Source organism: Ixodes scapularis, unplaced genomic scaffold, assembly GCF_016920785.2.
Source record: "Ixodes scapularis isolate PalLabHiFi unplaced genomic scaffold, ASM1692078v2 PGA_scaffold7__128_contigs__length_106722199, whole genome shotgun sequence".
In the NCBI taxonomy this organism is placed as follows: domain Eukaryota; kingdom Metazoa; phylum Arthropoda; class Arachnida; order Ixodida; family Ixodidae; genus Ixodes; species Ixodes scapularis.
In genome coordinates this window covers 192,752-216,678 of record NW_024609882.1, presented here as the reverse complement: position 1 = coordinate 216,678, position 23,927 = coordinate 192,752, and the positions used below count along the sequence as shown (strand labels likewise).

Sequence of the window (23,927 nt, the reverse complement as noted above, 5' to 3'; positions counted from 1 at the left end):
TGTGGTTTTTATTTTTAAATTCCCATGCAAGGTCATGTGGCTGCGACGTCATTGCCCTATTGACCAACCAGAACTTTCCCGTCCCATGCTGCCGAAGTCGGCTTTCCTGCACTTTGAAATTCGTAATCCCACTGTGGCCCTTTCAGGTGTGGTCGCAGGGTTTTTCGTCCAAGCCTCGTATCACCTTTACAACTCCCTTTTCTTTTTCTCAGAGTCCTTTCGAAGTTTAATTTAGTTTAGCCTACCAAACTTCTTAAGCTAGAACATTCGTCTTTGACGTTGAACATTGTTTTATGCAGCTGTGGCACACGTACCGTCTTAGTGTTACAGCTAGAACCTTGGTACTGCCTGCAGGTCAAGGGCTTCCTTGTTCGGGACCGTCTACTGTGCAGTTCGGCTTTTCTTATTTGGTCGAGACGACACCTGCACTAGCGTTGTAAGTATTTTCAGCAAAATTGCAACGCACTCTTCTATTAAGCTCATAAAGAGGATTGCTTGCCCAGATATTTTTGACCCTAAGATAGGCAATGCTCTTGATCTTGCACAGCAAAAAGAGGATAGCAACTTCGTGAGGAGCTTGTGCACTCACATGAACTACCTTGGTGCACGTCCTGCTGGGCTGAAGCAGTCTTTAAATGAAGTAAACAAAGTGGGAGAACGGGATTGCAATGCTTGAAACGTTTATTTGCCCACCACACGTCAAGACGAAAAGGTGACACCTTAATTGAGCCCCGAAGGTACTGCACGCTGCGAAACGTCGACACAGCCAACAACTCCCGGATAGCAAGGTTGAAGCGATAGGCATTCCAAGGCACCTACAAGTAGCATGTGCGGGGCACAGATTACACAAGAGTGACGTGTCTGCTTTCGGACAGGAGTCGTGTCCAGTCGGTGAAAACACGAATCCCAGCCGACCGCCAACGCGACTCGAGTCCAATCTGCTCTGGCTTCTTGTAGGCGACCTAGTACATCCAGTGCTACCGCCTTGCTGTCTAGGTGGCATTGACACAGCCATAGCCTCCTCTATACTCGCAAAGCCTGGCAGTTCGACGACCGAGCCATAGAATTCCCTGTCACAAATTTGGAGCGCAAGGATCTTGTAGCACAGACCATCGAAGAGCCATTTCTCGGGAAACCTGGATGTCAGCGCACAGCTTTTGCAGCATCGAGGACCCAAAACACACTTGTTCGCTTGGGAGAAGTGGGTTTCGGCGTCTCATTGCAGCGGGGCGCCAGTCACGTGCCTCTTCTCATCCATTGTCTGCCACTCCACCTTTAACATTTCGGTAGCCGCTTCTCGTGGCAATCTGCCAGGCTTTGCCAGTATATAGGAGGCTATGACACAGCCCAGCGTAAGTATTTTTTATTTGAGCAGGTTGTTAGTTCTGCACATCATTTAAAATCGTTCCCACGCTTGAAGTGGACAGCTCAGTACGTACAAGGGGGGGGGGGGGGGGTGAGGGAGGGAGGGGAGGAAGGAGGGAGGGAGGGATTAAAAAAACCGGAATTTATTTTTACAAAATCTTTTATATTTACACGTTCAACTCTGTCACCTTTAATGTTCGCCTAATGCAATGCACTTGTGGAAACGTTTCTTCCAATTAATGCTAAAAATAGCGCTTAAGGTCAACGATTCTTTCAGTGCTTCAGCTGCTTTTAGTTCCATGTACGTCTTCCACATCTTCAAGCCATTTACCTATGAGAACTTTTTCATCTGGGGAGACAGCAAGATTGGGTGTATAGGGAGGGTGGGGCACAGGGAATCGTACCATTTTTGCTGAAAAAACTGCTGTACACTCAGTGCGCTACGACAGGTGCATTGTCATGGTGGACGAACCAGTCTCACCATAATTTGGGTTGACATTTTGCCCACACCGTGCCGAACATTCAGCAGTTTTTGACAAAAACAGCATGGCCTACCCTGCCTATTCAACCGGGCATTGCCCCGCACAATGTTTTTGTTTCCCCGGATAAAAATTAAAAGTAATCAATATTAAGTTTGTCGGTGCGGAAGAGATTAAACAAAAAGTGGCCAAAGCACTAAAAGGCATCCAAACCGACGGGTTTAAAGGCTATTTGAGCATTGTAATAAACTTCTTGACAAGTGCATTGCATTAGGCAGAGAGTACTTTGAAGGTGACTGGAATTTAGGCGCGTAAAAATAAATACGCAATTTTATAAAAATAAAATCCGCTTTCTTTTGGGTCACTGCTTGTATATCGGTGAAATGTACACATCAGCCAGCTGGCCTGACACAGAATGCAAAAATCTGTGCAAAGTACTAAATTCCCCATACCCACCTCGTCATGAATATGATGAGAAAGAGGGTGAGTGAGAGGGAAAGTAAAGGGTGGTGTTGGAGAGATTTACTTAATATAATCTACAGGTTCCACAAGCAGCTGTCCGAGATTTCCCATTGCACGAAAGTATATAATTTCTCTACTGCCTCTTTACGGCAGGTTATAACACAGGTCAGTTATAACGAAATAGCGAATATAGCAAAGTGATTTCTGATTCCCGTTGATTTCGATATAACTGGTCTCGACAGTACACACAAGTCAGATACTCCGGGACACGACATAACAAGAAGGCGCTTACATGCATGTTGCAAGGAGCCCCTCCTTTAAAGCAAGTTCTCTACGAGTTGCACCAACTCTAGGGAATGCCAGAAAACAATCAGTTTTTGGCAAATCACAGATGGTTTTCAAAGGGGCAATCAGTTAGCGCGTAGTCCGTCGAGACAGCCTTGAATGAAAGGGTAAAACGACACGGCACAAATGTACCATGCTACACCTCCCTGTACAGAGGTCGCCAAACTTATGCAGAACACACGGACCACGTCTTATCTCGTGAGAGCCGCTATCCTAGCAGCATCCAGAGAACTGCACGACGTAGCGCTTAATGGAGCCAAAGCAGGGGAGGCCGCTCGTTCGGTACCAAAATGGCGGTTGGATTGAGGACAACACGGCAATTTTGCTTGCTGGGCGATTTTCATTTTTCGCCGCTTTAAAGACCCTCAATGTGCTTGCGTTGGTATCACAAGTAGCGTCAAACGCGCCAGTGCACGAGGCACTTGTCTGGAGTGGCCCTTGGAAGCAAATGGCGGTGCAGCACTACAGTGTGCTAGCAGCACTGAAACGAGTGGCCCTTAGAAGCGAATGGCGGCGGAGCATGTGACACGTGTCTTGCACATTTCCACAATAATGGTTGGCGGAACTTTTAAGCGTGAATTTTATCGAGGGACTTTATTCGCATCCAGTGCACAGGTGTCTGCTGAAATCATAGTGTTCACGTTCCAACAGCGATATTGACCATCAATGAACAGCCTCTCTTACTTGGGCTGTTCCATATAGCGCTACGTCATTGTGCAGTTCTCTGGCCGCAACCAGAATATAGCTCCCACGAGATAAGGCGCAGTTTGGATGTTCCGTGTAAGTAAGGAATCTAGAACGCACGTTCGAATGGTGGGATTAGCATCCTATTCCATGTATCAAAAGTGGTCCCGAAGTGGCAACGAATGACGTCACAGAAGCCGGTGTGTCATGTCAGACGTCGCAATCCTAGCAGTTCGGTCTAGAACTCCCAAACTCCTGGCTGTCCAAACTTCTGCCGATTGTCAAGCTAAGGAGCGACGGGCAGCAGTACAGCTGTTTGCCACATCCACTGCCTCTGTTGCGACACAACCAGGATCACGGCCGGCGACGACATGACACTTTTATGACGTCATCAGGCAGAAATCGAGACCACAGTACCAGTCGTAAATGTGTTCCAGGCACCATAGCGTAAGTTTGGTTAGGACTGTACTTTGGAACGGGTGTCCCTTATGGATGATGCCCCCTTTGATGCACATTTAAACTGACTTTTTGCATGAACGTTTTTCCACACTCCTCGCACCGGAACGGCCGCTCTCCACTGTGAACCCTCTCGTGGCACCTCAAGTGGAACCTGTCATCAAACGCAGCATCGCACATGCCACACTTGAACGGTTTGTTGCCGGTGTGGATTGTACCGTGACGAACCAAGTGGCTCATGTCTGCAAACGTTTTCTCGCAGATTTGGCACCTGAACGGTCGTTCGCCGGTGTGGCACCTTGCGTGAACCCGCAAGTGATACTCCCGCGAAAATGCCTTCTGGCAGATGCTGCAGCTAAACAGTTTCTCGCCGGTGTGCGTCCTCTCATGAACAGTGACGGCGGTCTTAAAGTGGCTGGAGTAAGGGCAGAAGCGACACTGGTGCACCCGTCGCCGAGTCACAGTCCGCTGCCGTCTGTTCAACCAGTCTTCGGGATAGAGGTGCTTGCTTCCTCTGCCCTCGAAGCCAAGAATGTATCCTTGACTCATAAAGGCAGGTCCTGCGAAGATGCACCAATTGAATTGAACACACTCTTTATTTCCTCAGGCTCGGAGCAACTTGCAGGCCTCAACATTGTCACTGTCCGCTTATCACAGATGAGAATGCTGCCGTAGCGGGAGGTGACCGTTAACGTAGAAGCAACAAATTCCGCAACAGCATGGCACACCTAAGTTGAGACACCCAATTCGCGACACTTACACGAACAAGCCCGCGCTGGCTTTTTATTTTCTCAGTATTGAAGAATTGCATCGAAACTACTATAATGGGGGAAAGTATCAGTTGGGGGGGGTTGAGCTTATGTTTATACAGCCTAGAACTTGGTCTGCCTAAACGGGTGACGAGTCTCCCAGCTGTAGATGAGAAATTTAGCCAGTGCAGTACAACCGCTAGCCTGGGGTCTCTTAACGTGCATCACGCAGTAGTGATACACGACTGCACGCCAATACGATTCTCATCCATTGGGATACTAACCAACTATACTCCGTTTCACCTTCAGTCCGAGCGCAGCGGACATTAGGAGCCATCCCGGCCAATGCAGCGTTGAGGTGTGTCATGTGACCTTGAGCTCCCTGTGTCCCTCTTCCCAACCGGCAGGTCGTGCAATTTTCTCCCGGCGCTGGATCGGCTGGGATAGCTCGTGGCGTCCACTACGCTTAGACTGAAGGTGGAATGGAGTATAGTGAATTTTTATGCCCGCCTGTACCTTTTGAAGTATAATGCATATAAGCATCGAAGTCAAGTTCATGCTAACAGTTGTGTAGTGCACCTTCATAGATAGTGCATGCCTTTAGAGCGTGGAGGTAGGAATAAGGGGCGGGAGGCGGCATACTGGCTCAAGCCAGCCAAATGAGAAAGTTCCAAGTGAAGCCAGAAGATGAGCTCGCGATCGGTGGCAATGCCTCCAAGGATGCCCAAATGTGCCTTTTGGTTTTGGTCATTGTTGGGGGCGTCCCTCCAAACCGGAGGCTTCACTTCTGGTGGCGTCGTGTTACCTCCAAAAGCTTCCTACTTCCATGCTTACAGGTATGTACAGTGCACACCAAACTTAACACCGCCGCTGGGTTCCCAAACATTGAGCTCGTGTCGGCTACTAACTGTTAAATTTGTCACCGAAACGATCGCGATGCCTTCTCAGAATGGGATAGAAATCGGGAACCCAAACATTGTTCAGGTAGTTCAAACAGCCGCCGCAGGGTCTGTCGAAAACAGCAAATGCTGTGGCGGCGTTAAGTTTGAGGCACACAGTACAAGCACTTCTTTTTCTCAGAGATATACTATCCCATGCAGATAGGAAAATCTACATCTAATCGGGCAGTCGGGAAAAGAACTACATGCTGGGAACAAAAAACTATTAATTTAAAATCACAAAAGTATAACTGAGTTCATAAAAAAGTAGGATTATTTTAACAAAAATAAGCAGATGCACTGGAACACAAGCAAAAGATTGAAGATGCTTAAAAATTTGGGCATATACATGTGAACCTATTTTAGTTTCATTTTGAGCTATACTTCATACTTTTGAAATGATGCAGCATTCCATGTGACACATTGGTCTGAGTAGCTATGGCAAGGTTCAGGTTAATAGGTACTACACAAACTTAGCTAAGGGAGACACACAAAAAATAAAAAAAAATTTCCATGTCACTAGTCTATTGAGCTACATAGGAACGTACATCCACTCAACAACATGACACATTCCCGACAATCGGTTTATGCAAATTTTAGCATTCAGTGATCATCATTTATGAGCACTTGTTCTATTTTTATATATTCACAAACATGCAAGTTCGTTGCTTGGTCAGTAATAAGATAACATTTTGGGCATTGCCGAGCAAAATCTTGTATATACTCATAATTATATACATCCACACACTAAAGAATAAACACAAATTATGTACATAAATTATTACATACAGACAAAAGATACAACACAAACACATGTGTCTGCTTTCGTGTGTAAATGAACCTTACCAACACTCGGTTTTTAATAATAAACAATTACCACGGTGCTTTTCGTGGAATTGTGGCATACATGATAGCCTCAAAGTCTGATATACACTCCGGAACAAATTATTACCACAATGCTCTTTTAGCACATCACAAAGCAGGTAATAATATCCAACATCCATTCTAGTAGGTGCTCCGTCCGGGAACCAGCTTGGCCTACAGTAAATTATCAAGCATGTGCCCATGTCACGATGAGTTTCCACACGCTACTTCTGAAACGTTTAAAAACTAGGCAAAGGACATATCAAGTGCCCAAACATCTAACCAAGATGCTCCTCGTCAGCCGCTTCTCCAAGCTCTCCGGTGCAGAATGGTGAAGCCTACCTCATCATGTGCTTCTCTGCATTTTTGCTTTTGAACCCAACAAGCCTGCCCAAGTTAGCTCCAAATATTGGTGGGTGCTTGCTCGGTGTTTTATGGTATGCCTCTGCTCCATAGTTTCTATGCTATCGCGTGCTTCCTGAAGGCGACCAGTAGGCCTTCTTCATGTTGTACTTGCTTTCTAGGCAACACTCCATTACGACACCACCGCCTTCATTACGTGTTCCCGTTTTCCTTTCACGTCGAGTCGCATTGTTCACTTGGTGGCCACAGCACCCCTGCTCCCAGATGCACACACGTCGAGACTCTCCTCTGTGTACCCACAAACAGCCTCTGCTTTAAATTTTAAAATGGGTGCTTTAAAACTGTTGGGCTAGTTGGTTAAATATTAGGAACACAAACAGTGCTAAGGACGAGAACTATAGTCAGTCACAGGTTAAGAAAAGTTTTCTGGCTGAGGAGGAGGAAGCAGATGGAATGCTGAAGAAAGGAGGAGGTTTCCTCTTCTCTTCTCCAGCATTCTGTCTGCTTCCCCCGCCCCTGCCCCCCTTTCTTTCAAAAACTTTTCTTAACCTGTAGCTGACTATAGTAGAAATGGGCCTAGTAATAAGTGGCGTATGTTTATACAGCCGGAAGTTAGTCTGTCTCGGTGGGCATCTGGTGTCTCAGCTGTGGATGAGCAATTTAGCCAGTGCGGTACAACCAGTAGCATGGGGCCTTTAATGTGCACCACGCAGCAGTGATACACGACCACGCTCCAATACAATGCTCATCTAGATCGAAACGGGCAGCGGTGAGGATGAACTCAGGATCTCTGTGTTCTGCAGAATAGCAGAGTAGAAGTGGACAGGACGGGTGCTGACTAACAACCAACGTTTTAATACACAAGAATAAGAGGAGAAAGAAAAAGGTAAGGGGGAGATTACTATATATATATATATATACAAGGTAAAATAAATGTTACTAAACTTTTTGTAAAAGAAAACAAAAGAAAAACAAAGAAAAGCTTTAAATATGAGCTGGCAAACAGGTAGTACAGAAAGAAAAAAATTACAAATAAAATAAAGAAGGTTGATATCTATATAGCTTTAGGAGCAGAGGTTCAAGTAGAACAATACCTTTGCCGAAATTGTCACGAATGGAAGAGGCATTGACACATGCGTCTTCTTTGGAGAGAATGACTTGAGTTTCATATAGTAGTTCTCTCGAGCTCTTGTCATGGAACCACCTCAGGACTTGAGTGTGTGCAAATTGCACACAATTGTCTTCTTCACTTGTTTCCTTTCATATCCCCCTTACATTTTTCTTTCTCCTCTTTCTTCCTCGTGTGTATTAAAACACGAGTTGTTAGTTGGAGACGGGTCCTGACTAACAACCGTCCTTAGTAAGGATGAACCGACATTAGGACAGAATAAAGGCATAATGGTGCCTTTATGCTGCAACGTCCTAGGTCCTTGTTCAAATTCCAGAATCGAGACGCGATAGCGGGGCGAGTCTCGTGACAAAGGTGGACCTCCGTAGACCTCCAGAGGACCTCGCCTTCCGTCACAACAGAAATCTGTAGGAATCGGCAAGCAAGCCCCTCCAACCGTGATGCACCCTTCACCTTTCGCAAATCCGAAGGACAATCTTCTGGAGTCGTGACCGTTCAATACCCCATTCACCGTGGTGCAATTGAAACTGCTGGTATGCTGTCTCCTATGCAGAACGTGGTTGTGGCAGTGGTTCTCCTTTAGAAAGAAAGCTATCATAGAGAGAAAGGAGATATTGATGCCGTATTATTAGGTTGCAGCAGTGTATAGAATTGAACAAAGTGATGCATGATGTTCCAATGAAAAAAACAACACAAGGACAGAGTAAAACTGGACAAATGCAGGTTTGTAACTGTTTGGCACTTCCACTCTCTCCTTGTGCTTGTTCATTTATTCAGTTAGCAAAAAAAAAAACAGCGACAAAGTAAAAGAATTAAAGAAATGCAGGGTTGTATTTGTCTGGCACTTTCACTCTCTCCTTGTATTTATTTATTCAGTTACCTTCAGGTACAAAGGCATTACAGAGTACTGTGATGGGGCAAATAGGAATAAAAATGAAAACAAAGATCACGGCAACATCAACAAAAATAAACAAGGAACAACTATACAACACATTACCAAAAACAACTCAGACCCAGCAGCTCGAAAGCTCGAGTTAACAAAGATTTGGCTCCGGCCAGGTGATTCCATGTTACAGAAGAGCTGTGAATAAAAAGAGCATGACAAATGTTTTGTTTGACAGGACTGAACAACCTTTGTGATGGTATGATAATAATCAATGCATACTGAAATTAACGGTCCTGATAGAAGCCATTTCAGAATTTAGTAGTAACCTCACAAAACAGAGAGAAAGTGTTGCTCTGCAATGTGAAAAAAGGGTAATGATAAGAAAAAAAGGGTAATGATAAGCCTACCTTAACCACACTTGAACAAAAAAAGAGGTGACAATAATTCGAAACTATAAAACAAGATGTGTGATTTCGCATATAAGATTTTACAATTTCAATTCCCAAGTATAAATGTTTGCTTGTCATAGTTCTTAACTCGTCTTAGCACATTCCTATGTTGGAAGGAGGCTTATGCCACAAGCGAAAGATACCAAGGAATACTAAGACCATAATTACTTTCTTTTTTTTCATGAACACAAACCTCTGCTGATCTGCTGTGTAGCATGCAAAACAAACACAAAAGGTTACATCAAGATACAAAAAGCTAATGAAAGATAAAAACAACTAAAAAAAGAAATACAACACAGGTGCATAATAAGCATACTTACAAGGATAATCATTTACATAGGTGAATGAATTTTAGATGGCAGAGCTTGGTTCACATAATCAAATAGTATTGTTATTTTAATGACATTATGATGAAGGAATTGTTGTGAGAACTGGTTGAAGACCACCTACTGCACAAATATATATCTGATTTTAAAATATTTTATGGAAATTTTCTGGTTTCATCTCATGCTCTACATTTGCTTCAGCATGTGCCCAGCTGCTTGAGTGCAGTGTCACGAAATCTGTTCAGCGAGTATTCAGGAATGGTAGAAAATAAAGCGAAAACCTGAGACGGTGGCCCTCTTTTTAACGAGTGTGTGCAGTTAAAAAAAAGTGTTGGGTTTTGTTCAAGACTGGATCGGATATCTCTGATTCCAAGAAGCAAGGATTCCCACATGCACAGAAGGCAGCGAAAGCAGTCACTTAATGTATCTGTAGATTTTTAGTTTCTCCACTTTGTCGCACCGAGCTTAATGCAAAGATTGTACAGGTATATAACCCCGGTCTGGCTACATGAAGAGCTCGTTCCGTTTTCTCCGCCCTTTGTGCCCTGGCTTTAAACATTGGATAATGGAACATCCGCTGCACCGCTAAATATCAGACTAAGAAATGTCAGTTGCCATCATTAAAAATTAATAAAATACAATGTAGCCAAGCACGGGTGTTCTCAATCAAAATGAATTTACCCGCTGCATTTGAACACACAAATAAGCAGTATATACTATGCAGCGAAGCCGACCTGCAGAAACTGCGTTCGGCCATTCAGAGAACGTGGGAGCGATTTCGATCACTTCTTGAGAAGATACAACAAGAAAAGGGGGAAATCACATCAAGCCAATTGAAAGTTCATATGATCGGCAGCAATAATAAAAATAAAATTGAACAAAATAATAAATGGCCTTTTTGGAGAAAGTGGGTTAAAAATATCAATTAATTTCATTTTCGACGATATTTCAAATTTTATATAAAAAATTAAGTGAAAATAAAATAAACTAAACTTATGCCCGTCTATATTCCATGTATAGGGCTACCTACACCCACATAGTATTTGGTGAGCGAAAAATATAATAACTCATGAGTTACAAGGCTCTGATGTTGTCACCACATTGTCACGTGGGAGCGATTTCGATCACTTCTAGAGAAGATACAACAAAAAAAAAGGGGGAAATCGCATCAAACCAATTGAAAGTTCCTATGATCGGTAGCAATAATAAAAAAATTTGAACAAAATAAAAAATGGCCTTTTTTGATGAAGTGAGTTCAAAATATCGGTTAATTTCATTTTCGACGATATTTCAAATTTTATATAAAAAATTCAGTGAAAATAAAATAAACGAAACTTGAGCCCGTCGGTACCCCATGTATAGGGCTACACCCACATAGTATTTAATAAGTGACAAATATAATAACACATGAGTTACAAGGCTCTGAAGATGTCACCGGATTGTCAAAGAGACGATGTTTGGCATTTTTTACCTCAATAAACAAAACTACAAAAGTATTTTCCTTTAAACTAAAAAATAGCCCAAATAACATACAAGAGCACAAAAAATTACTGTGAGTTTTGTATGCTTCCCGTATTCATACCAGCGTACAGAACTGGGTAGAAAAATCACAGAGTAAAAAACAGATTTTCACCCTGCTCCACTCAAAAGGTTTTTGTGAAGCGAAATATTTTTTAAAAAATTTTGAAAAGCGGTTTTGTTCTTTCCAGAAATAGGGCAATTACATATATTTTTTCAAAAGAGATTGAAAGACCCACCCCGAAAAGCGTGTTCGATTTCAAATGAAACCACCCATACTTTTTTTTAGCTGCTAATTACCAATGTATGGTGCTAAGGGCTAGTCAAGCCTCCACTGAGGTTCTTACCCTTTGCTCCACCATTAAGCGTGGGAATAAACATATTATTATTATTGTCATACAAATATAAGGTGCGACTTGTATAAAGGTGTGGCCTATATACCAATGTTTGAATGTAAACAGCCGCTTATAGTTCAGCGTGACTAATGCACAGATGTGATTTACATATGGGAAAATACGGTATATGCTCGTTACAATGGTGACTTATTGGTTCTCTGTTAGTGATGGTTCCCTTTGCAGTTCTGACTTTTATAGTGTTAAAAGGCAGCCGGTACTGGCAGGTCATAGATGATTTATGAAGCAATCAGGGTAAAACGACACTACAAATAAGCCAAGCTGCACTGCCCTTTACTACATGACGGATGTTCCTCACGGATGATGCTCCTTCCGATGAGCATTTAAATAAGCTTGCTGCACAAATTTTTCACCACACTGTGTGCAATGGAATGGTGGGTCTCCACCGTGAAGTCCCTCGTGACACCTCAACTGGCGCTGCCGGATAAACGCGGCCCCACATGTTCCGCACCTGTATGGTCTTTCACCCGTATGAAGCCTCACGTGAGCCTGCAGGCTACTTTTGTGTGAAAATGCCTTCTGGCAGGTCTGGCACCTGAACGGCCTTTCACCTGTGTGAATTCTCTCATGAACCTGCAGGTTACTCTTCAGTGCAAACACTCTGTGGCAGATGCGGCAGCTGAAGGGCTTCTCGCCTGTGTGCGTTCTTTCATGCCTCTTGATGCCCCTACTTTGACAGCTGGAGAAAGGGCAGAACCGGCACTGATACTTCTTGTGGTGCGGGTGTGCCATTGGCTGCCCCACGGTGAACGAATCATTCTCAGAAGAGTGTTTGCCCTCGACGTCTTCACAGCCAGAAGCCTCTTCTTCGACTTTAATGGCTTTCGTGACAGACACTGCGAGAAACAAGACATTGTTTTCAACAGGCTTTTCTTTTACCAAGAGTAGCAGCTTGAAGACCAAAGTCTACCTGAGTGTCAACACAGGTGTAGTGGGAGGTGGTTCTTCACTTAATGGGTGCCACACTCCCCAAAAAACATTATTCTTAGTGCCTGGATAGGACACATCTGTCACAAAATAGACTTCGAAAGAACAAACAAAAACATTTAGATAATATTTATTTTACCAGACTCATTTTTGAGTTAGGTGCTTTTCTTTCAGGGTCAACGCCTCGAAAGCAAATCACGTTACAAAATTGCTCCGAACTCCAAATGTGTCTTGTAACGTCAATACTGCATTTATATATTTTCAGGAAAAGTACATTTCCTGATGTACATACCCAATCCGGGCACTTAAGAATTGTTTTGTGCGAGTTCAGCATCTCTTTAAAGGGGCACTGACAGGTCAAAATCATATAGTTTTTTTATTATCCAAAATGATAGAAAACGATGCCTGGACATGACCCTCAAAATTCGAAACTTGGGAACTCAGTATTTGTGAAGTAAAAAAACAATTCCCAAAATCCGAATCTGAAGTTCCCGCACGATCCACGCCAGTGCAGTAACAAAAGATTATGTCACCCTGCAACTCGAGTTTCTCTCACACCCCAGTGTCATGTTCGTCCACGTCCCAAGATCAACCGCTCTGTGCGTGCCGCCCCTTGCTGTGGGCAGACAACGCTTCACTTTTGAGTTTGAAGTTTCAGCGATCTCAAATTCTTTGAAACCGTATGAGCTCGAAGAGAACGCACAGTCGACTTTTGTGAGCGACATGAGGGGCCACATTGCGCCGGTGCTGCGTAAAAGGCTGCCACAGCGAAGTCGCGACCGAAGCTAGGGTACACAGACACGAAATGCAGTTGTTTTGATCGTCTGACGATTTCCTTTTCGAAGTCTGAGAGGTCGTCAGGCGCCTAAAAAAGAGAACTTTGTCCGATGCCCCAACTCACGGATCACCCTGAGTGCTACATAGGTGGAGCGCCGCCATGTTTTCTGACGGAGGAGAAAGAGACAGGGGGTGACATCACTCAAGACTCTGATTATCGGTATTTCAAAAAGATGGGCCACAGCGCGTTTACAATTGCGATAAAAAACATGTTTTACGAATGCCGTTCATAATTATTGTGGAAATGTCGCTTACAGAGATTCTAAATTTCATAATCGATTATGCCACGAATAAACAGAGGCGAAGAGGTGATGAGCGAGAGAGAAGGGTGCCAAAAATAAAAAGGCACCCGCCCATGTTTAAACTTTGTTTTTTTTGCATTCCGGTATTTTTTTGCATGTTTTACTACAACCTGCATTGTTTTTGACAACAAAATTCAAATTCAACCTTTGTCAGCGCCCCTTTAAGGTCAGCAGATTCCATACATAGATTGCTTTAGGTGTGTAACACCTTCACACTAAAACTAAATAAAACTCAGGCTAACTTTTCTATTTCGTGCCTGATGAATACTCAAAATCTGCAGTTTCTATTACCACTCTCCCGTCGTCTAACTAGTAAGCTGGCAATGAAATAATGCTTGCAGCCTCACTGAAACATGTTATACAGAACTAAAACATATAGGTGGATCCTGTGTTGAAAGTGACAGGCCTCTTGGCTAAAAGAAAATGCAACGATTTTAACACAGCACTTTCAAACTGGCTTCATTCACGCGAACACTGCTTTAGTGGACTGGATCTAGTGTAGTAGTTGGGTTTCAGGGAGAGAACAGTTGTGTGTAATTTTCCATGCCCTGGCCACATGCAATCTTAATGCTGTCACATTGGTGGCAAGAAGGATGGTTGCAAAGAACTAGTCGTGCCAAAAGTTGGCTGGTGGAGATGCCCTCCCTAATGTATGGATTCCCTAGGGATCTAATCCCTAGATTTTCTTTAAGACAGCGGCAACAGATTTTAGTACAAGGTTTAAAAGACGCTCAATAGACAAGCATGGTAGATCTGAATACAACGACACAGAACACTGTCCACATTTAAGGCCGATTTCAGCAAACTAAGACAATGGCAATGTCCAAAAATATGTAACAGAGAAAAAAGCTCTCCAGTGATAGTCAGGTCCCACCTATTACAGAACATTTAAACCCAAAAGTGGTAAAGCCGGAAAAGCATGAACAGAACAAATAGCATCATCACTGAATATACAGAACCATTTTGTACACTAGCAACACAAAATGAAGGGAAAAAAAGATGATTGGAGGCAATGTTAAAAAGCTTGGCATATTTTCTGTTAGAGGGACTGGTGTAGTATGGCTGTACCCCTTAATATAATAAAAAAAATGACAGCCCAGATGAAAATTCCAATTAAACATATTTGGAATTCCAACTGGTTTTAACTGGAACCAATCGGTTTTAGTGGGTTCCAACTGGAAACACGCTGGCCAAGGGGTCTCACCAACTGGAATTATTTCTCTATAGTCAGTGACAGGTCAAGAACAAAGCGGAAGCTCTACCCGCCCCTTTCCACTTCAGCGGAGCAAACGGTAAAGAGGAGGTCGCCTCCTCTTCAGGGTTCGCTCTACTAAAGTAGAAAGAAGTGGGAGGAGCTTCCACTTCGTTCTTGACCTGTCACCGACTATAGCTGAAACCTAAATGGGCTACAAATGGTGGTCCGTTGGTTCCAATTGGCAGTGACCAATTGGTTGTCCAAAAACCCAATTGGTACCAATGGAAAAATTCCACTTGGAACATAATGGGAATGTTCAACTAGGAGGGTACTATCTGAGATTGCTGAAAAAAGCTGCAGTCCTTTAGGAAAAGTCCTTAAGGGGAAGTTATTTAGGGGAAGTCCTTTAGAGGGCTACTGCACAACAGTGGTTTTGTTTGCAGAGATGAGACATTGGTGGATTGGATCAGGTGGGGTGGGGAAAACGGACAATAAACTGGACACAACTGGCCAAAGCACGGCAACATCCAATCTAATCCAAGTATGTCGTATCTATGTGAATAAACAATCTATGTGAAAAATCAAGCTGCCGGAAGTTGGCTTGACTGGTGGGCGGTCCGTTCTATGAAGTAGCAATGTGCGGATTCGCTGCAATTGGTCTGGGACAATGCAAGAAAGATTGACCTGCAAATAAAAATTGGGAATTTATTAATATGTCACTATGTTCACGATGTCTACAAGCTACAACAGGGGGAAAGAAATCAGGCTACAATACCGGCAAAGAGGAAAGCAACTTGCCACATGGTACTTCTATAAGCAAAAGTACAAATCGAGAAATTTTCCCGTATCAGCCAAACCAATGTAAACTTGTGCCCCATGAAATCACCTGGAATGCATGCCAGGTCACTCATGGTTTGTTTGCGGATGCAAGTTGCCCGGTTAGAGACATATTTTACAAGTGCCTTCTTTGGGGGCTTACTGTGCACAACCACTAACGTATTGCTACAAAAGGTTGTTAAGAAAACGTGCGCCAGGGGAAATTTTTCTTTCTTTTATTACAATATTGAAATAAAATTTTTACAGTTTATGATGCTTAATCTTCTCTTTATAAATTTGGAGTTAGATTTGATATAGCTCATTATTTTAGGTTCTCGATGCAATGTACATGCAGAAAAAGAAAACATGTTCTTGTGCACATGTGAAGCATGGCAACACACTTAGAAAAGCCTAGTAAAATAAACTAATTCACTCCTTTTAAAATACTGAGTGCAATGAGCAACAAAAATAATGTGTGCAACACTTGTTTAATTGAAAACTTATTAAAAATTGCAGAAATGCCATTTCAAGGAGCTCACAAATGTTTCCCAAAGTTTTCATAAATATAAAACATATTGTGAAATGATGCATAGATTATGCGCAGCCGGCATTAGTTGGTCACATCGCTTCCGGCATGGAGCCCACGATTGGTTCCAAGCTTGCGCCGAACATTGACGCAGCACTTGTGCGGAATGCATTTCGATTCGAGTACACTTCGAATGCTGATGAAGCGCTCGGGTCCAATGCGTGCTCACATTGCATGACCAACTAATGGCGGTCGCACATAATCTATACATTATTTCGAAATACATCTATATTAAGAGCAGAAATTCTTGAGCAGAAAGTATGAAGATGCCCCAAAATTACATGAAAACATAAAAAGAAAATGGGTTTGAATGTCACCACAGAGCAGGGGTGGCCCAAATTGCAGCTCACGTCCCGCATGCGGCCAGGGGCGGATTCAGGAGGGGGTCCGGATGTCCTGACTTCCCTCTTGAATTCTGCATGTGTAAAAATTTAGGGCGTGGAATCGGGAAAGGGGGGGGGGGGGGGGCAGGTTTTTTAAACATACAATACACTGGCCAACACCTGACCCCCCCCCCCCCCCCCTTTAAGAAATACTTGCGTCCGCCCCTGCATGCGGCTCTTCGAGGGTTCAAGTGTGGCTCGCGACTCCCTGGTACCCATGCCCCCCTTCCCCTCCCATGTCCCAACAACAAGAGTTATAAACTTAAAAAAAAAAGGATATCTTGGCAGTTTTGTATTACACTAAGTACATGCAGCTGGACTTCTTTTTGACACGTAGACGCATCTAGTGACCCCGTTTTCATTATTGTTCTAGAAAGAATTTCAAACCGTATACGCATGACAGGGATCAGGGGCAGTGGCTGGCTAGCGAACCATACAGTAATTTTTGTTTAGCGGTTGAAGAAACATTCTGCTGCTTGGTGTTATTTGTTGTGGTCGAACATTATACCTGTCCGTTTTGGAAAGAACTGTTCCCTCCTTATCGTTTCTTGTTGTAACCCCCCCGCCCCCTTTTTTTTTCTTCCTGTGGCTCTCTTGAACTTTTTTGTTTTGTCTGCGGCTCAAACGCCATGTCACTCTGGCCACCCCTGCCATGGAGCTATACTCTTTCGCTGTGCAAAAAATATCTTGTTCATAAATATCTGCGAGAAATCGAAGCTACAGAAGACTGCAATTTAGAGAAATGGGCTAGGCCTACTTGTCGACGTAAATGTGATGGCAGGCGACATCGCAACTTGAAGAACCATGCAGAAAAATATGGCTCAAATTCATGCCATTGCGGGTTGCCTAGAGGTCTTCGAATTCATATTTGACTAATTTCGCAATCATAACTGGCACTAATTATTTTTATACATCAAATATAAAGATTGAAATATAATAAAACACCATAAAAGACAAGATCACATTTTTTGATAAATATGCTGTTTTCTGACCGGCATCTCCCCTTAAAAGGACACTGACAGGGTGTTTATGCTTGCCAAGGTTGTGATTTGTACACGACATATGAGAGCCCAACTACCCAGAACACAATTTGAGGTTAAAAATTTGTTTCCTTTCCACCCTAAAACCGCCGATCGTAAACTGGCCGGTTTGAGTCACACTCAATCCCTTCTTTTTGGTCACATGCAGTTTTCTTTGGTTTAGACACAACCACCAAAAATAATCAAAGTTGTGGGTCACCGAAGGCACGCTTTCAATATTAAAATTGGAAAAAAAAAAAAAAAACTTGATATTCATTTTTTGTGGTTTCTAAAAACTGCAAATATTGATTAAAAAAAAAAAAAAAAAAAAAAACTTGCACAGCCACATGACCTTTGCCACACTCTCATCCTCTATAGTTCTTCTACCTTCCCACTCCAGTTTCGGTTTCAAGCAGTTGGTTTTTGACTTTACTAGAAATATATGTGGCACTGCAGCATAACATTGATTGGGAAGTCTTCTGACACTATAATGAATCGCCTGGCAAAAATGTAAAAAAAAACTTTTTTGGGGGTGTCAGTGTCTCTTTAATTTGTAATTTTTAATTAAAATAAGAATGGTCATGGCCCTAAGCAAGACAGATTGAACATATTAGGTTTTATCACAGTGAAATTATGTTTCTCCCCATGTACAGTCTTCCCAGATTTTATGAAGCTTTTGGCGGTGATGCTTGAACTCCAAGTAGAGGAGGATTGTGCATAAACTTTGAATTATGTATATTTTGAGAATAGGCCTTACGTGAAATTGCTTGGTAGTCTGACAACACTGAAAGCGTCGCCATTTTAATGTTGGCAAGCATCATCAGTACCGAAGCACGGTGGAGGCATCAGAGGCAACAGTACGGGCAGTGTGCGATGGCGCGGCAGATGGGTTTTTTGCCTTCTGATCGGGGAATATGGACGAACAGTTTAGAGAACCTACTGCAACTGTATGACGAAACTCTCGAAGGCCTGTGCACGCTGCTGCACACTGCCCATAGGGCTGTTTCTAATGTCTCCACCTCCACCAACAGTAAAATGGCGATGCTGTCAGTGTTGTCAGACCACCAAGCAATTTTGTATAAGGTCTATTGATAACTTCCTAATGCCACAGAACAATATGTTCCCGTGCACTGATCAGATTGAGAACTACTAAAGAATCTTTAGGTAAAAGCTTGTTTTGCAATAAAACATAATATACCAAAATTATGCCTCACTTGTATGAGGTCCAGGGGGGGACCTCATACTTGTATGGGGGGGGGGGGGGGGGGGTTATTTTAAATGTGTATGTTTTCCAGTTTTGTATCTCTGACAATCTGGACTTACGGGCCCGGTCAAAAAACTTTTGGATCCTACATCGTAGATGCCGAAACACAACTTCTAATTCTCCGACACAAGAGCTGAATTAAACCAAGACATTAGGGATGCCGCAAACTTTTTTCGAATCGAAGTTTCGATTATCGAATCAAGCGGTTCGAAATGTTCAAAAGATTTCAAATTTTCTAACTTTCCATATCGAGAAATTTGACGGAAGTCGAATTTTCGAACTTATTAAACTAAGAAGTTTGATGCTTTTCGAATTTTCAAACTTACTACGCTGCAAAATTCGATGCTTGTCGAACTTTCGAACTTGATAGACTAAAAATTTCGATGATTTTCGAACTTTCGAACTTCTTGCACTAAAAAGTTCTAAGCTTTTCGAACTTTCGAACTTTCTACGCAAAGAAATTCAATAATTTTAGAACTTTCAAACTTATTAATTTAAAGAATTCGAAAATTGTCGAACTCTCGATTCCTGAAAAGTCAAAAGTTTGACGAACTTCGAACTTTTAGGGTAAAAGTTCGAAGCTTGTCGAACTTCGAAAGACCGGCGGGCGGTTTCATTTGGATTCAAGCGGTAAGGTACATTCACAATTTTTTTCGCAATTTTACATGGGGTGACGCTTTCCTTGCGAAAGACAATGCCGTTTATTTCAATCATCTGGCATGCTTGGTTTTAGAAAAATAGATTCCCGAAGGAGCGAGGAAGGACGACGGTTTTTTGACAATTGTCGTTTGAGCCATATTTGAAGTGCGCTATAGCCGAAGCTATTTATGGTAGAGATGTTAAACTTTTTAAGAATGATCTATATATAGTCTAGGTGAGTGTCGTCTTAAGATATGATTATTGTTGTTCAAGACTAGTTTCGAATAAATATGCAAACATGTAACTACGGACAATTATGCCCTAAACTTGGTAATTTTTTTCGCCTACATTGTTTGGGTATCGCATTTAAATTAACACCAGAGACAGTACATATCATTACCATCTGCAGAATACAAAATAATGTATTTATTGTTTTTTTCACGTTGAGGAATAAATTAACTAATGGGGGAAGATTTCTAAAATTGTTCAAGTTCAGCGCGTCATAAAAAAAAAATATTTTTTTTTCTCATTTTACGCTTTTGGGACGTGTTTCTTTTGGCCTGTAGACATTTTGGTAGGAGAAACTTGTTTCATAGTTCTGGGCCTCTGAATATGCAAGAATACAACACTTCCGGCGGGTTCTTAATAGTTTTTTTTTCTCTCCGGCTTTTTATTTTTGCATTTATTGTTATGTTTATTTATTGATTATTTTTTACCAATGACACAGTTATTTAGGTCGAAAAGACATAGCTTTGAACTTTCGAGCCACCGAGCATGTGACGAGTAGTGCCTCCTGACGAGTTTCTAAAGGCCTGTTCACACATGCAGCGGAGCGCAACAAGCATAGCGCTGACCTCGTGCTAAGCACATGCCGACTGTTTCTTTAACAGTCCGAAATATGTGGGAGGGAGGGAGAGGCTTTAAGACTGCAGCGCTAACCGAGGTGCAGACAGGGGTCTGTAACTTCATTTTTTAGTCTTTCTTTCCTGACCACACCAACTCAAAATCTGCCGAGGACGCACACCGAGTCATTTAGGCCGCCAGAGACCATGAACTGATCACCTCGTGATTTCCAACAAAAACACTGCAAGTGCCAGGAATTCAAACCGCCCAAAAAATTTCGATACAGACGTTTGCGGCCACGGGTCGCTTTGGAGCAAGACTTCAAGTAAACGACGTCAGTACCTGCCCAAAGCGACAGAGGTCGGGAAGACAAAGTAGAATTTTCATAATTTAAGCGCAAAGCAAACGAAGGGCATTTACCCTGCCCCACCCAAGGACTGAGGATTGATTTCGATCACCTGGAGATTTTTTTTTTTTTTTTCACGGCGCCTTGTCGGCAATAAGTATGCGTAGACGAGGCCTGTGGTTCCCTCACTCACCCACGGTCGATACGACTGCTGCAGCCGAATGAAGCAGAGTCCGGCGCACGGTGCGAACTGTCTTGTGCACACGAGCAGAAAGGACCTGCCTAGCGTTTAGAACAGCCAAATTGAATGATAAAGCACCCGGGCCAACATGTCGGGGGAAAAGCACACACGCAGCAGTTTCTGAACATCAGGCGACACAATCAAATTTCAGGAAGTCGCGCTATCATTCAACGTTGACACGAAGTTGCAGTTAAGACCAGTTTGGATGATTGACCCAGTCGATGTCCAGATGATACAGAGACGATCAAACCTTATCCAGAGGAGGAAACAAACACAAACACCCAAGCCAGACATTACTGACATTACCATACTCACGACCGAAGCCACTAGAGTTCCACTGGATTGGATTGGATGATAATGACTTCACTTATACTGGTATCCCTGGTGGGATAATTTCTGCTATCAAATTAATATTTAGTGCTTTATAATACTTATATAAAATTCCAGTAAAAAATTGGATTCTTTATGGTTTACATTCGTGTCACAAAAAAAAACGTTGTTTTTGTTGTATGTACAATATGCATGACGGCTACAGTTTCGGTTTCTTTGTGACGTCCGCGGAAAAAAGCGCACCAGGAATGCGACGGGAAACGTTTTGAGCGGATGGTTCAATTTCTGACGGTCTCGCCATTAAAAGGGCAGTGCAACAATATTCAGTTGGAATGTTTTTATACTCTACACGAGCTTACTGGCACTAGTGGGACTCCATGACACTCGCACGCAACGCCACTGGCCAAGATAATCCTTTGTTGCGGTGTAATTTCAAAGACAAAAGCGAGCGTTTTGAATCAATCTCTCCCTCACGAAGCTTAAGATGAGTTAAAAAAATGGATTGTATGTTTATACAGCCTAGAACTTGGTCTGCCTCAACGGGCGACTTGCCTCCCAGCTGTAGATGAGAAATTCAGCCGGTGCAGTACAACTGCTAACGTGCACCATGCAGTGATACATGACCGCACGCCGCTACGATGCTCATCTAGATCGAAACGGGCAGGGGTGGGATTGAGCCCAAGATCCCTGGGTTCTGCAGCGCGAGCTATCACTCCACTTACTAGCCCTCTCGGCCACCGACCCGTGCCCCTCACGTCTGCGCTACCGGCGGTCGCCCTCTGTACGGAGGCGACTCTGCGCGTAACAACATCGGAAGCTGAGCGCTCGTTCTTTTCAGTACGACGGTTCCAAAACATACCTGAGCTGAGAGCGTCCACTTCGAATGAGCGACTGCTCGGTCTAGTGCGTTTGAATGTTCACCGCGACATTGAAGTTCAAGTGGTGGACATCCTGGATATTCTTTGCCGTGAACGCAGGCGGCTGTATCTTAAAATGTAGGCGCTTGGCATAAATACAACGATTAAGAGAGCCTGTAAATTGCTTTCTGACATAACTAGTCACAGATACTCTTTTATTCGCGGCAATTTCCAGTCGAAAGGACGTCTGATCAGTACACAAGGTGTGCGTGAGCGCAGCCCCACTCGTTGCTTACAGCGCCATTGTGTTTACAATTTATTTAATATTCCTTACATCACTGACATTGTTTTACATTATCACAATGTGTGCGCTTTACTATGTTTATTTTAGTTTGATTTAATCATGTATTTCACTGAGCATAGTCCGCCAAATGTTTCCAAATATTCGTCTTTTTTTATATATGAGATCAAGTTCCGCATCCCATCAAATAAACATGAAGTGATATTGACCATTTATTCTATCATTTTCTACCTCACAAACATTCCTGTTGGACATAGTTTGCGCTTCTCCTTTGCTCCGTGCAAGACATTTGACATTTTTTTTTTTTTTTGGGGGGGGGGGGGGGGGGGGGGGGAAGCTGCTCAACCCCCCGAACCCCCCCCCCCCCCCCCCCTCCCCTCTGCCTACGCCACTGCATGCCAGTATTATAAACGAGCGCGCCTGAACACTTGCTTTAGCTTCAACAACTCCTCCAGACTCCAATGTTCTGTGCACTGCAGACCGCGGTCAAACGCTTGTGCCCCAGTTCTACCGGAACCGCTGGGTGATAAGACTGCAGGGAACGTTCTTTTGAGTTAGCAAATGAAAGCGTGATTGTAGCAAGTTCCATTAAGGACTCTCAGGAGCGTCAGGGCAAAATACGATTCGACTGCGCTTTGGCAAGAAATGTCGGCGAGGGCATGTGTTTTCTGACTTATGGCGTATCCCATTTCAAAGATATTATTGATAAGGAACCTACACAGAATCACGCGCTATTCTGGGATTGTGTGTTTATGCACATTATTTACAAGTAGATGTATTTTTGAACATGGCAGATTGGACATAGTAGATTGAATCGATTTGTCCGATCACCGATAACAGTATGGAAGAAATTACTGTGAGTGTAAAATACATTTTAATTAACACGTTTTCATTGCTGCGATTCCCGACATACTAGAACGAAAGCAACCAGTTAAAAAGTTTTGTAGCGTTTCATTACGCGGAGCGCGCGGCGCCGCCGCGCCCGCCTCGCCGGTCTGCGCATTCCAGAGGAGTGACATCATAGCCGCGGCAGACGCACTGGCGCCGCCGCGTGCCCAGCTGTGAGCCTCCGTTGCGCAGTAGCCAAGTCTGACGTTGCACCGGAGCCGCTTGATAGCGCCTCTCATTTTCTGCGCATCAGCTCGCGCTACGTATATCCTGGCATAGCCGAGCTATGCTACCGCAATTTTTTCAGTAAGAAAACAAAATTTTTTTTTCTAGTTTTGACTTTATTGCGATAGGGCCTTACGTTTCACGTCTTCTTTCCTTTCTCTTACGTTCTGCTTTTGTTGCAATGACGTCACGGAGCTAATAAACAGAATAAAAGGTAGAAATGAAACTCAGCGCTCCGATTTTCCCAGAAGGGCACTTCTTTTGCTTGTGTTCAGTCTTAGATAAAGCTTCCTCGTTTTACAATTCTTTGATTTATATAGAAAAGAAATGCACATCAAATGCCTCAAATAATAGACAAACTCTAAATAAAAAGAAATATTGTTTCGGGAATAGTTTTGTGAGAAAGCCTGGTTGGCTTAGGTCATCAAAGTAAAACTGGTCTGATTCAAGATCACGATTTAGATCACGATTAAAACCTAGCTTTGAATCACTGATTTTTATT

At 43.1% G+C, this 23,927-nt stretch overlaps 1 protein-coding gene across 1 annotated transcript; it reads right to left on the bottom strand.

Annotated features, from left to right (window-relative positions):
* Positions 1–672: 672 nt before the first annotated feature.
* On the bottom strand, positions 673–20,924 carry LOC121833244 (zinc finger protein 782-like). The gene is made up of 4 exons (XM_042286379.1): positions 20,777–20,924; positions 11,978–12,262; positions 8,288–8,425; positions 673–4,351 (listed from the first exon to the last, which is right to left on the bottom strand). The coding sequence occupies exons 2-4, from the start codon at positions 12,156–12,158 to the stop codon at positions 3,822–3,824; spliced, it is 849 nt and encodes a 282-aa protein (XP_042142313.1). The 5' UTR covers positions 12,159–12,262; positions 20,777–20,924; the 3' UTR covers positions 673–3,821.
* Between the last annotated feature and the right edge of the window lie 3,003 nt (positions 20,925–23,927).